We start from the raw sequence: 14550 nt of genomic DNA on the forward strand, positions 1-14550 counted from the left end.
ACATTGGGCATCATTTAAAATGTTAAGAATAAATGACTAGTACATCTGGTACCAACCATCAACAGAAGCAACAGTTAGTCATCTAGTCAACTAGTCGTGCACATCTCTACTAGGTAGTTTGAGTACATTTTCTTGATTATAATAATATACTGCCACTAAATATCGCACTGCTTATCTGACTTTTTTTCATCTTCTGTACTTTTACAGCCAATCAGCAGGGAGCACATGGCAGACTGTAGCTGACATGGTTAAAATGGAGACACACACCATCACCGGCCTTCTTCCCAACACCGTCTACCTGTTCATCGTCCGTGCTGTCAACACCTACGGCCTGAGTGACCCAAGCCCCATCTCTGAGCCCGTCAGAACACAAGGTCAGCCTGCACCCCCCTTTCACCAAATACAGCAAGACTCACACCTGGAGTTGTTAGAAACAGTGACTGTGTTAATGCGCTGACAGCATCACTCTATGTGTGTGTTTTCCCTCAGATGTGAGCCCTACAGGTCAGGGAGTGGACCACAAGCAAGTGCAGAGGGAGCTGGGAGAGGTGGCTGTTCAGCTTCAGGACCCCGTGATGCTAACAGCAGCTTCCATTAGAGTATCCTGGAACGTGAGTGGCACATATTTCCCTGCTTTTTGGGGAACAAGTATTCATTTGGGGTTAGCAAAGAGAGAAAAATAATCTTCCATTTCCTCTCCATCTCGCCGTTCCGTCATCTTCTCTCATCTTCCCCCAATGCGGACCTCAATTTTTTCCAGGTCGACCGTCAGTCTCAGTACGTCCAGGGCTACCGTCTGTCCTACCGGCCCAGCGGGGGAATGTGGCTCCTCCAGGACATCAATTCCCCCTCGGAGCGCAGCACCGTCCTCACCGGCTTACTCAAAGGAACAGAGTACGAGATAAAGATCCGTCCCTACTTTGATGAATTCCAGGGCAAAGATAGCAGAACGTTGCTAGTCCGGACCCCAGAAGAAGGTAATAAGTCTGGTAAATGAAGAAATGAGTCTGTAATCAAGAAATCTTCAAAGAAAAGTGTTTCTAATAAACTGGGCTTGGTTTTCTTTGACACTGCAGGGCCTGTACGGCATTTTCATTAGCCTGTATGACACCACATGAATCTCCGTTATGTTATCTAATTTTGAGGTTAATTTTATATCCTCTGGAATTTGAGTTCATCTATACTGATCACTGTTTTCATTAAATTTGTGTGCTGCAGTTTTGGCAGCCAGGGGTTTATATTGGTTGATCCAAACTCCAGAGTAAAACACAAGGAAGGAGGCATATGTGCCATGAGCACTTATGGATTGACCTGCCTGAATAAGGAACATCATTAACTTATATACATGTGTCTTCTCTTTTATTACTTTATGTATTTGTTAATAATGACTGAGCTATAAATATGTGAAGGGGTTAGGAGCACACAAGTGTTATTTTTTCCCCACTCCTTTTCAAGCGCAGGTTGTATTTCCATCCTGTATATCTGCTCTATTTTGTATACATATACATATGTATTAGGGGTGGGTTTTGATTATCGATTTATCGATTAAAATCGATTCTAGCTTGAATAACATGATATCGATTCATTAAAATCCTGAATCGATTTTTTAAATATAAATTAGGTTAAACCTCACAAAATTTCCACAACCACCAAACAACTAAAACAGTAAATGAGTAAATTGTTTTGCTTCCACCACGATAAAATCACACTTCATGCAGAGCTCTCTCTCTCTCTCTCTCTCCCTCTCTCTCTCTCTCTCTCTCTCCCTCTCTCTCTCTCTCTCTCTCTCTCTCTGTACTTCAAGAACAGTTTCCCGTCTAAAAATCTGTTTTCTGCATTATTCGCTTGCTTATTACGCACAAGTCTACCGTTGTTTACAGCGCTGTTGGCCGCTGTTTTTTTTTCCTTTTACTTCCGAAAAGAAAACCTCATTTCTACTGTTCAGTAGGCTACTGAACAAACTTAAACTTTTTAAAATTATGCAAAATTTCATAACGCTTAGCCGTGTCTCTAATCAAACCTCTGTAACTTTGCTCTGCTTCACTTCAGCAGCATCAGGTAATGTTCATATGTTGATTAATGGTTTTCTTTCGTTTTTGATCTACTGCAGAATATTTTTATAAAATCCCAGGCCAGGAAAGTCGCCTTCATGTTTTTCTGTGTTTTATCCTCAGCTACTTTGACACAAAGGCATCTGCTGTGATGCTCACATCTTTGATAAAGTCTCGCAAGTGTCAGCTTTCTTGTTATAGATATAAAAATATGGAAATGTACTGATGCATGATCTGAATTATAATATTTCTGACTCTCAAATCGAATTGAATCGAATCGTGGATCGAATCGATTCGGGACCTTGTGAATCGGAATTGAAACTATTCTAGAAATCAGTGACGATACCCAGTCCTAATATGTATATGTATCTATATGGGTGTATGTTCATAATTTACTGCGCTCAACTACTCTGCTCATCTTGATGAAATGAGAGAAATGTTCCTCCCACCTCTCACAGTACCCAGTGCCCCTCCCAGAGCTGTTACAGTGTCAACAGTGAAGCTCGGCAACAGCTCCAGCTCCAGCATCAGTGTCTCCTGGGAGCCGCCACGCAGTGACACGCAAAATGGCATCATCCAGGAGTACAGGGTAAACAAACCTCAGCCTAGTCAAGTCACAAGTCTCACACTCAAAGTGCCTTGAAGTGACTGCTGTGATTTAGTGCTATAGAAATAAAATTGAACTGAATTGAATTAAATAAAGCTTTAGTGGGGGCAGCACTGTGACTGCCCAGGAAAACCTCTGCAATGTGTAGTAACCACTCTCTGTTCACTGCCTTCACACTTCACACAAGAAAACATCATAGCTGACATGTAAGTAGTGCCTTACACACAAAATGTGTACTCACTGACCCAAATGTTAAGGCGGTTCTCTTATGAAATCACTGCTAATCCCATAAGATATAGATAAAAAGGAAACAGCGGGTAATTGGTGGATTGTGAGTATGATGTTTTCTTCAGTCAGGATAAATGGGAAAAGAAAACTTTACATATAGAAGCTTGAAGGTGGTACATGAAAAATATTTGACTCTGATGTAGTTTTAAGCAAAAAAGGACAGTAGTTAACTAGTTTATCTTTGAATTAAAATGTGAAGTATTTAAAAAAAAGTTAATGGCAAATTTTTCTGTATGCAAACAGGTTTGGTGCATGAGCACTGGTGATGACAACCAGACCCGATACTACAGTAACAAGACAGTGGATGGAAACACGTTGTCCACGTTGCTGAAGGGCCTGATGCCCGGAGTGCTTTACCAAGTGGAGGTGGCAGCAGTGACTAGCGCCGGGATTGGCACTCGCAGTCAGCCGGTGCCCGTCCTCATCAGTGAGTCCACAAAAATAATGAGAATAAAAAGTGGGCCAAGGTGCGAAAGTAGATGAATTAAGTAGACACTAATCCCAGAGGACGCAGGAAAATATTGAAGTCCATAGTGCGGCTCCAGCAATCACATACCTAAAACATCCAAAAACTTGTTATTAGAAGATGCTAATTAATGTTACATCTCAGGTTATGTCATCATCACCTGCTTCAGGTTTATTCAGGAAAGAGGTAATTATGTCCACGGTTAATAGTTTAGTTTAGTTTCACTTTATTAAAGACACACACGGTTTACTGATTGCTATTTTTTGGAGTATGAAAACTAAACAAACCAGCCAAAAATAAAATGGTTCAGTAATCTTTGGTCTTGTTTTTCTCCTGTAGAGCTGCCAGCTGAACAGCCCTCATTAGCAGGTGGAAGCGGAGGCAGTGGTGACAAGACCAATGGTGGTGAGGAGAGCAGCGTGAGTCTAGCTGAACAGATTACAGATGTGGTCAAGCAGCCGGCGTTCATCGCAGGCATCGGAGGAGCCTGCTGGGTCATCCTGATGGGTTTCAGCGTCTGGATCTACTGCCGCCGCAAGAAGAGGAAGGAGCTGAGCCACTACACGGCCTCCTTCGCCTACACACCAGCAGGTAAGGATGAAGGATGATGAAGATGACCTGAAGCTGGGATGATACTTATGAAGGAAGTCGAATCCAGAATGCTGCCATTGACATATGTACAGCCAAATAAAAGGAAAAACTTACAAATAGTTTCAGTGTAATTCCCTCCTAGGCTAAATTTGGGCTTGAATACTTAATAATCTTTATATATACCTACTATTTAGGTTCTGTTCTCTGTACTGCAATAGTATAAGCTTTAATACATGACTAGAAGTTTAAGTATGAACTCACATAATTATAATAATCAAAAAATAAAAACATAGATGCACTTTTTTGTGCTTTTGGTGGACATGAGAACAGCTGACTCTACATTATTAGAATAGGATATAGACTGAAGGATCTGTAAGAAGGATAACAGAATAATTTGTTTGTGAATCCCTGTTCCTCTGCTCATCACTCTCTTTCTCTCTTGCTTTTGCAGTCGGTTTCCCTCATGGAGAAGGACCGGGACTAAATGGAAGGTAACTGGTTTATATCCTACTAGTGCTGTTTCTGTGTGAACTAGTAGGATAGGGTTGCTAAGCAAAGACATACAGACATTTCTAGAATTATATCTCTGAACTTTGTGATATTTTATTATGTGAATCTTTTTAAATTCACACCACATTTCTCACTGCATGCATGCAGCTTTTTCTCTGCCACTCTCTAATTCCATCTGGACAGTTATACTTGATGTTGTACTGCCCCACTACGACTTCAGCTAATGCCAGAGTGTCTCTGTAGGCAAGGAGTGCTTGGGGGCAACATGGGCAACTACCCATGGCTGGCAGACTCTTGGCCCACCACTAACTTGGTTCACAATGGCAAAGAGGCCGTCAACTGCTGCCCGGCCAATCCCGACACAGCTGAGAGATACTACAATGGTAGGAGTGTCTGTTTTTGTGATGCTGTGCTTACAACAACAGGAGCTTTGCTAAATCCTACCTCCATCCCTGTGTAGAAGCTGGCATCTCCAACTACCTGAATCAGACTGAGAAGTACAGCATGGGAGGCTCCACCGAAGGTCCCATCTACAGCACGATTGACGCCACCAGCGAGGACCTGCACAGTTTCACCTACGCCCAGCACAACTCCACCACTCCTTACGCTTCCACCTCCATCATGCCTTTCACCAACCAGACACAAGTTCCACCCCACGGCGGTGAGCAGCAAGACGACGGCCACTGGATTACCCAGCCCGGTCCATCTGGAGCTCAGTACGCCCAGCTGGACCGCTGCAGTGGTGAGGAAGGATTTCAGTTCTGTGAATTTGAAATACACGTCTGTCTCCTTTTGCGTTGATTACTTCGAGGAAATAAGAAAAAAAAGGTGAAATGTAAACCCAAAATATGCCAAAAATATGGCTTTAGATTCCAGTGTTTCCTTACTTTCCTTCCTTACCTTCCTTCCTTTTACATGGATATTTTGTCATCACTTATTGATATGAAATCAGCTCCAGCTTATCCGGAGGAACGCCTTGGTGTTCCCCCAGATAAGCTGGGGGAGGTGGCTGGGGAGAGGGAGGTCTGGGCTTCTCTGCTTAGGCTGCTGCCCTCAAAACCCGGCCACGGATAAAGTGGATGAAGATGGATGGATTATTGATATTAGATTTGAAACAGTCTGCATCTGCCTTCAGAATCGCTTCGGATTTTAGATTGTTCTGCTTTTCTAATGAAAAATACTAATCAGAAAATAGTGTTTTTGTTCTTTGTGGGCTATGTAAAAGCTTGTTTGTGGACTTGAATACAGAGCAAATTGAAAATGAGCATTTAATTCTGAAAGTCCAAAATACACAGAACCAAGGTGAGCAGGGGAATCAAAAGCTAACAGAATCACAAGGAGAAATAGAATAGCTGGGAAACTCGAAGCAGGGAGGCACAGAGCGAGGGTACACACAGCTGTGAAGGATGAGGGACAATGCAACAAAAAACAGAGGAAGACAGAAACAACACACACTCACAGAATAACAAGGGGACAGATAACAGGTGGGATGCAACAACAGACATAACGAGATGACGAAGAAAACTTGAGACACGGAGAACGACCATTACCAACGTAAAACAGGAATACACATCCAAATGTGACTCTGGGCAAGACAGCAGGAGTGGACTTGGGTAACAATGAAAGACAAAGGAACACAAAAACAAGACTGAAAGAGAGCAATCGTTCTATCTGCCAAGGTGACAGATCGAAAAGTTTTCAATGAATGCTGATAAAAATTTGTAGGGGGGTAGAGTGGGCTTGTGCTAACAATCCATGAAAAGTTGCCTTACGTCCACCAATGGTCCATCACGGTCAACTTTATTTATCTGTTTATTTGGATATATTGGTTGAAAATTGACAAAAAGCATGTAGTGATGTCACTTTTACATTTCACACCTGCCTTTCTTGCAAACTTCATAAGAAAACAAAATGAAAATGTACAAAATACAAAACTACTCCCTTAGAGAGTGAGCTGAGGTTTGTGCTCTCCTTCGTGGAAGCAGTTTGGCCAACATGCACTCAGTCATGCTACAAATCCTACTTTGCTGCCTCCGTGTTGCTATTTGTGAGCCACAGGCCTGCTGGGGTATGTGTCAAAATACGGTCATGACGAATCAGCTTATTGTGCCAGAACCTCCCCTTCAATTGAATCGCTGCATTTATTTATGTATGTCATTTTTTTAGGTAAGCCCAAGCAGAAGGTGATGGGTAAGGCTGTAAAGACCCCATCTCTGACCTGGATGGAGTCCTTGCCCCCGCCTCCGCCCATAGAAGAGCTGAAGCAGTGTGAGCAAGATGACGAACTTCCAGAGAACATGGACCTAGGGTGAGTCACAGTCCTGCCTCCTCAGATGCACATCTCTCTGAATTAGTATGACACTGTTGTATCATCACTTAGACTTAGTGTCACCTCTAACAGCTGCATTAAGTATAAAAGCCAGCATTGCTCTTAAGGCCCTGCCCTTAACAACTCAATTATCTCAGCCTTGGTCAACTCCTTGACTGATTTAGCTGTTTTCCCCACCCATGAAACGCAATTAGCAATGTTGACCCTTACCACTTGCACTCTGCAGCCTCATAGCAAAACTCATAGCTGCAGTACCATTCAATGGGAAGCTTAGCCTCCTGCAGTTTTGCCGTTGGCGAAGCCTCCTAACTTGAAAGAACATCATTAATCTTTAAATAGCCTCTTAGCTAGTTGGATTTGAAGGTATCACTGAGTAAACAGGTTGTACTTCGACAATAATTATGCAACACATCGAGGTGTAGAGCCGCACACGGCCTCGCTGAGCTGTAATCTGCTTCACTGTGTATCTAGATCGGATGAGGAATGGTGTCCACCCCTCCCTGAGAGGACATACCTGATGGAAGGCTGCGAGGACAGACCTTCGCCCCCTCAGAGGAACAACGCTTCCTCTCCAGCCACCTCCTACAGTCACCAGTCAACCGCCACGCTCACTCCGTCACCGCACGAGGAGCCCCAAGCCCACCATGACCTCCCCCGTCAGAACCAATCAAACAGCCAGCAGTTGTCACGGTACGTGCTTACTGTATTTTCTAAAGGTTGTGTCCATTTAACTGCACTGTGTCAATGTGTTTAAGTTCAGCAAATGTGCTGATGGAAGGGGATTTCTCTGCTAATCACAGTCATTTTACTGCTTACTGTTTAGTGCTTCATTCACTTCTCAGTAGAATTCACAATTACAGATAAGCAGCCTAGCTAAATCGAGTGCTATTGTCAGATGTGACAGACAGAATAAAATGACAAAACCAATAAAATCACATTATTAATCATGCCAAAAATCATGTGTTTAGCTGTATAGTAAACCTCACTCCTAAACATTACAAGATTTAGCTTCTGCTTCAGTTTATTTTTTGCTCCAGTAACATGCTGCCCTCACTTCCCAAAGCAGAAGGTTACCCTGCGGTCCCATGCCAGTTCCCCAGGCACCGAGCCCGCTGCTCACCCAGTCCAACCCCAGCCTCTCCGGCCAACAGCATCACAGCTCATCAGAAGTTGGCATGCTGCAGTGCCAGAGTCCTGCCCATCGCTGCCTCCAGAGCCAGGGCCCAGCTCTGAATGAAGACAGCATCAGCACGACCACGCCGGGTAAAGTGGCTGACGTGCACACGCATACAGAATACAGAGTAGCAGCCCCCACCCTGGAAGCTGATTTAAAGTTGATTTAGTGTTTGTCATGTGAGTAATCCTTCTGCATCGTCTCCTTGCTATTGATTATTTATACCTTTTCACCCACAGTGCACAGTCGCTCCTCCCCCGCTGATACAAGTACTCCACCAAACCAAAAATCAAGAGTGAAAAAAAAAGTGTCTAAGACTTCAGCTTACAGAAGAGACATACAAGGAGGTGGGCAGATTCAAATATGTGAATCACAGATACTGTGATTGTCCACAGCTGTTAGAAAGGCAAGATGAGAGGCTGGCATTCCTGACTATGGATGGAAATTGTAATCTCAGCTTACAGACTGTAATATGTTTACTGGATAAGCATGATTATTATCACTGGAAACGGAAATAAAAATCTGAAATTGCAGTCCACTGTGAATCCATAGCCTTGGCAGGAACAAGAACAAGACCTTTCATCTTAATAAGTGAATAATCATTTCAATTTCCATCAAGAAATCAAGACTGTAAGTCTCTTCACTTTTCTCACTTAGCAAAGAAAACAAAGAGAGAAATAAGAAAAAGCTGTCATTTTTTGGAAACTAAGAAAACTGTTTTTTAACAGAAACCTAACAATGAAAATGGAAACAAAAAGTTCTTTCTTAAAGTTTTAATGCTCTTTCCCTGTATCTCATTTTTTTTAGACCTGCCCCCTCCTCCAGAACCACCCCCAGAAGAGAGCCGGTTACAGGACCCCCAGGGGTGCATGGAGGCCAACTGTGTGACAAACGGCACGCTGTCCTCCCTGGAGAGGACTGAATATAGCATTAATAGCCAGCAGCGAAAAGGCTCGGGACAGAGACACACTGACAGTAAGTGTGTTGAATTTCAGCCATAATGCAGTTTAAGGTTAGACAAATCAAATTTAGGACAGAGAGTGTGGGCTCTCTTGGAAATGTTGTGCTTCTTGCAGAAGAAGAAAGCGGAAGAAAAGGCAGCACTTATGCACTCGGCTGATGAAGCCTCTTCCACATAATGATGCACCACGGTCCACTACTGCACTGCAGTGTTACACGGGAGAGTGAAACGGGTCTGTTTGCAACATGTCATTCTTTATAAATGACTTTGCAAAATAACCGTGAAGCCAGCTCTCCTGGCCATTTTCAAAAACAAAAGGCATGGCTCAGAGAATCTAAAAACCCTCCAGCGTGTATCCCTCACAGAATATCATGTGAAAACTCAGTGTTGTTTTTCCAAACCCAACTCCAAAAATAAATCTGGGTAAATGTGTGGTTATTGAATTCATTTGGATGGAAATGTATTCAATTCAATTTCAGTTTAACTATATAGCGTCAAATCACAACAGAAGTTGCCTCAAGGTGCTTTATATTGTAAGGCAGGGGTGTCCAACTCCAGGCCTTGAAGGCAGGTTTTAGATATTACCCTGGGTCAACACACCTGAATCAAATGACTATGTCATTACCAGGCCTCTGGAGAACTTCAAGACCTGCTGAGGAGGTCATTTAGTCAGTGTGGACAGCGTAACCGCAGACTTTCGGAAACGATGACGCATTTTAGTCATATGATCCAGTCATGTGACCAATTAAACTAAGATTGCGGAGGGCGTTGTTTTGTTTGCTCTATTAAAGATTGACATCAGCCTGTACATGCTCCAGATAGCTTTTCTTCAAATTGTTTAATTCTCACTCACTTTTGCAACTTTGTACTTTTGCGTTACTCGCAGCAACACCTCCACCTCATTGTTAGTCCATTTAAAAAACTTTTCCTCGACATTTTGCCACGGCGTTTTAAAGAGCCGGAAAGTAAATAAACAGCAGACAGAAATACCGCAGGTCAAATCATCTTACGTTTCACGTATGCGCAATAGAGGACCATAAGCGTTTCAGTGTGGATGAACAACTGTTTGGAAACGATAGTGTGGACGTGGAGCGTTCTTAGACGAAAACGCCGTTTTCAAATTTATCCGGATTAGTGTAGACGTAGCCTACATCTGAAAAAGTGTTGTCCAGATCAGCTGCAAAATGTCCAAATGCACCTTTATTTTCCCATTTGCATCTGTCTCTCCAGATGAGGAGATGATCCTGTACAGCAGCAAGGCCGGTTACCTCTCCAGAGGTCAGATGTCTAGTAACTGTTCAACTACAGGAAGTTCCTCATCGAGAGGCTCCACAGGCTCCCGGGGGCTCAACTCAGCCAGGAAACACAATGAGGTAAAATTCTGCAAAAAAAACCAGTTATAGAGTTTTGTGCACCTCTAATGGTTTTAATAATTGATTCTTTTATATATTCATGAATATGAGAACAAAGCCTCTTCATGGGATTCAGTTTAATCTACATATCATTACTAATATGTGAAGGCACTTCAGAGAGGGCTTCTACACTCCCCCCCACACACACTCACACCGTCATGCTCTCAGGCCCATTCATACAGATCTGCCACTACCATTTGCTTCAAAACCTTTACAGTAAGAAACAATGTTAAGCCTACACAACCACTGCTCTCTCTGGAGTACACTTCTGAGGGCACACTTAACTGTGGGAGCACTCTTTTAAATGCACTCCCTGCAGGCTCCCTTGCGACGTGCTAGTGTCTTTTATGGTGGAGCACGCTGTGCCAGCTGAATGGAAGGCTCTGAAGGGAATTTGTGCTTACAAAGTTTGACATTACTGTAGGTAGGCAGCAAGCTGGGTAACCCAACAGGAGCTTAATCCAAAGTGATGGGAGCTCTTTAAAGTTAAATTCAAATTGTATGTAAATTCAGTTTGTAATCTGTGTTTTGGATTGGTTAACTGCACGGAAAAAACTGAAAAGGTTGTGTTAATTAATTTCATGCAGGCACAATGCTGAAAAGGATCAGGACAAATATTTTCTTCTATGTAATTAAATGGATAAAATAGCTTTCAGCCACAACTTTGACTCTGGTTACTTTCAAAATTCAGTGTTAACCTACATACGCAGTGGTTTATGAGACATGGTTAGTGCAGCAGCTTTGATGCATTCCTTTAATGCTGTAGCTGTTAAGCTTACAGCTGTAACCCGAGGCATCACTATAAAGCTGCATGTGTGAGGAAACAGAGAAAGGATGGCTCTGTCACGGGTCACTTCTCAGTGCACATCAGACATGAGTGTTGCAAAGCAACTTGTAAAAGTGACACACATGCACAATCACTCTTTTCTCTTGCCACACACACAAAGGTTCCTTATATTCCCCTCCACCCCCTCGGTGGAGAACTAAAGAACACCTCACCCCTGCTCCACATGCTCCTAACTGACCCACGCTGACCTTTTTCACACCTTCCCAGGCACATGAAAGCACAATCCTCCTTTGCAATAAAGTTACAGGAAGCCTGGATTAGGTTACCTCTTCCTCATGTGGTGTTATTGCCTGCTTATCATGTGGCCTTTGATGCAGACGGCCAGTCTAGGATGGGCGACGGAAGGGCAGCAGATGTCGTCAAGCCTGTTAAAAAATGCTCCGAGGCTAGGAACTAAATAGGCCACTGTAACAGTGGTATTAGAGAGGTGTGTATGAACGTTTGAGACACTGAAGTTTTTTTCATACTTTTTATATCTCCTTTTAATTTCATAGCATGTTTTGTGAAATCCATCCATCCTGACCTTTGTATGAAGTTAATTAGAGTAATTAGAGTAAGTAGCATCACTTTTGATTCTTTTGAAACAATCTTTCTGGACTGAATGCAGAATAATGACAATCAAAATGCAGTGCATGACACGATCTTCAGAAACTGGAACAACTGGCAGTGCTTTAATATGTGTTTAATATGGGGAACCTAGTCTGCTCAAGCATAGTTCACATGATTGTTTGTACAGCACTTTGGTCAATCTGTGCTGTTTTTAAATGTGCTTATAAATAAATTGATTGACAGTCAGTAAAATGCACTACATGCATAAAAGACTGCCTCAGACAAGCTGTTTTGCCTCCCTCTGCCCTTTGAGCTAATTTTCTTCTGATTGGCTGCCCCGCATGCTTTTGGTTTACATCCATAACTGTAGCAGTATACTGTAGATGCGATTAAAAAAATAAGGAAATGCATTTTAGATCCACTTGGAGAGGAATTCCTGTTTGTAGTAGCAACTTCACTGTGATCAGCATGGAGCTGAAAGCTTAATTTTCACATTAAAAGATGAGTATTAAACATTGCATCAAATTATTTGCAACACTTGCATGTGTTTTGTGTTACTGCAGAGCTTCCAGAAACAGATTTTAGCTTGAAGCTGTTTTCAGCATCCTCCGGTACATCGTGGAAATGTCAACAAGTCACTTAACTTCCTGTTAAGTGGTGCTGACCCAAAATTTACAAGATAGATGATTACTGCAGGAATGTGGCTCAGATCGAGAGGAAATTGTCTGAAGTTCTTCACCCTGACAGCTAAACAGTCTTGATAAAAACTGATTCAATCTCCATGGATGGATTAAATTGGCCCCTGATACCAAGTTGCTGCTAGAATAAGTTGTGTACTACGGTGTCCTGATAACTCGTTCTGTGAGACTGATTGTTTAAGCTACTGATGTTATATTTCTCTCTTTCAGGAATTAAGATAAAGAAATTCTATCAGTGTACCTTTGATGATTTGATCACCCTCCTGCTCCCCGCCCATCTAACCACTGTGGAGACAATAAGCTGAACAAGACATGGAGCTTAGGGTTTCAGGAACCTAGAGTCAAACCTATGTTATTGCTGTAAACAGACTTTACATTCTGCTTTTGGTATTGCTCCGAATATTTATGAGCCACTCAGATCACTCCTCACCTTTGGTTTGTAAATACCTGTGTCTGTATTTTGTGAGCTCTGGATACAGGGGTAAAAGATGTATATTGTATTTATGAGGATTAAAAAACCACAAACGTCTGATATTTAAAAAAACAAACAAACAAACAAAAACAAAAAAAGTCTTCTTGAATGTGCCAACTTTTTTTCTCAAAATGTATACTTTTTGGAAAAGCATTAACTACTGTTGCACTCTTGTTGTGATGGCAAAACAACAGAAAATATGAAGCACAAAGTGTGTTTTCTGGTCGAGAATGAGGGGTGGGGGGGGGGTCAGAAAAACCAAAACGAGCTGGGTCTCGCTCCCAGATGGACGTCTCCGCCCCCCAGCGCTTCCCCACCAGGATCCCTGCTGCCATGTTGTCCGCTACGAATGTCATATTTTTCTATGTTTCCTCTGGTTTCTCTGCTGCAAAGTGTTCCACTCTGCAGCCAGACTGACAGACAGACTTTATGAAAGTTTGATTGTAATCCCTCTGCTTCCCCTCTTGTCTGTCTGAGAGGCTGTTTGCTGCATTTGTCAGATGAAATGTCAATATACTCCCTCCAAAACAAACAAACAAACAAACAAACAAAAAATGTCTGTGGACTGACTTTTTTGTACTCTTGTTGTTTTGTAAATGTACAGTAAAACACATTTGATGACCTCTGCCTGTACTCATTTTTTTTTCAGAAAGCATAAGACAGTGCATGCATTTGTTTGTTTTTTAACTGTGCCACAGTTGCCATTAGTTGCCTCAGTGGTGGCTTTTTAAAAACTCTATATCAAGGGTATTAAGACTTTTTGTCTGCATTTAGCGGCGTGTGTGTGTGTGTGTGTGCATGCATGTGTGTTGGATTTTTTGTGTTGTGTTGCAGTGAATGACAAAGTTACCTTAGGTGAAGGTAAGTTCTGTCGCACACCGAGTCAGTTTCTGAAAGGTTTTCACTATTACTTATTTAATGACCGTGCTTCATAACTGATCTACATCGGAATAACTAACCTCAAACACTAATCAGTTATTTAGTAGAAAAACAATTTTATGCAAACTGGCATAACTTTTCACAGGGATTATAAGAGCTCTATATTTTTTACGTAAATCAAATTAAATCCTCCCACTCAGTTCAACAACATTCAACTCTGTGGATAAAAACCTTTTAAAAGAACATTTTTAAATATGTATTTCCACATCACTACATTGCATCATAACCTGTAATCTCAGGTCTGAATGAACGTATAACAATAGCTTGTGACACTCACTGTAACAACAATCCTTGTGCAAATCTTTTTTCTGGCCTTAATATCAGGTTTATACTTTGGGCTTGTTAGTACCAGTTGAGCCTCATTTGAATGCCACAACATACCTGTGTGCTGGTGCTGACGTTGCCTTTCCTTTACGACCACTGTACCAAAGTCACAATTTTCTGGTTTCTTTAATGTGATAATGAGTTCACTACTCAAATGGGCTTCACAGTCACTAGATTTCCATCCAATTTAGCACTACTGGGATGTTAATGAATGGGAGGTTCACATCAACTCAAATCATGATGAATCTGCAGTATGTGTTCTAATGTTATCGTGAACATATTATGATGAAACCTCTGAGGAAGGTTTGAAGCACCTTGTTGAGTCTTGGATA

At 42.1% G+C, this 14550-nt stretch overlaps 1 protein-coding gene across 7 annotated transcripts in view; it reads left to right on the top strand.

Annotated features, from left to right (window-relative positions):
- The window catches only part of robo3 (roundabout, axon guidance receptor, homolog 3 (Drosophila)), a 184199-nt gene extending 170622 nt beyond the window's left edge, over positions 1-13577 (top strand). For 3 of the 7 annotated variants that reach the window (XM_085419964.1, XM_085419968.1, XM_085419970.1), the window contains 16 exons: positions 208-374; positions 490-611; positions 761-977; positions 2510-2640; positions 3190-3373; positions 3752-4003; positions 4455-4494; positions 4757-4896; positions 4974-5255; positions 6680-6821; positions 7314-7532; positions 7906-8105; positions 8256-8363; positions 8824-8991; positions 10208-10350; positions 11554-13577. In XM_085419964.1, coding sequence (XP_085276090.1) covers positions 208-374; positions 490-611; positions 761-977; positions 2510-2640; positions 3190-3373; positions 3752-4003; positions 4455-4494; positions 4757-4896; positions 4974-5255; positions 6680-6821; positions 7314-7532; positions 7906-8105; positions 8256-8363; positions 8824-8991; positions 10208-10350; positions 11554-11637 — 2599 coding nt within the window. In that variant the 3' untranslated portion in view covers positions 11638-13577. The remainder of the gene's footprint in view (positions 1-207; positions 375-489; positions 612-760; positions 978-2509; positions 2641-3189; positions 3374-3751; positions 4004-4454; positions 4495-4756; positions 4897-4973; positions 5256-6679; positions 6822-7313; positions 7533-7905; positions 8106-8255; positions 8364-8823; positions 8992-10207; positions 10351-11553) is intronic. The other 4 variants (XM_085419967.1, XM_085419971.1, XM_085419966.1 and 1 more) reach the window with 3 other exon arrangements.
- Positions 13578-14550: the final 973 nt, after the last annotated feature.

The sequence above is a fragment of the Rhamphochromis longiceps genome, linkage group LG10 (genome assembly GCF_057381845.1).
Source record: "Rhamphochromis longiceps isolate RC_006_pf linkage group LG10, R_longiceps_female_GT1.1, whole genome shotgun sequence".
In the NCBI taxonomy this organism is placed as follows: Eukaryota; Metazoa; Chordata; class Actinopteri; order Cichliformes; family Cichlidae; genus Rhamphochromis; species Rhamphochromis longiceps.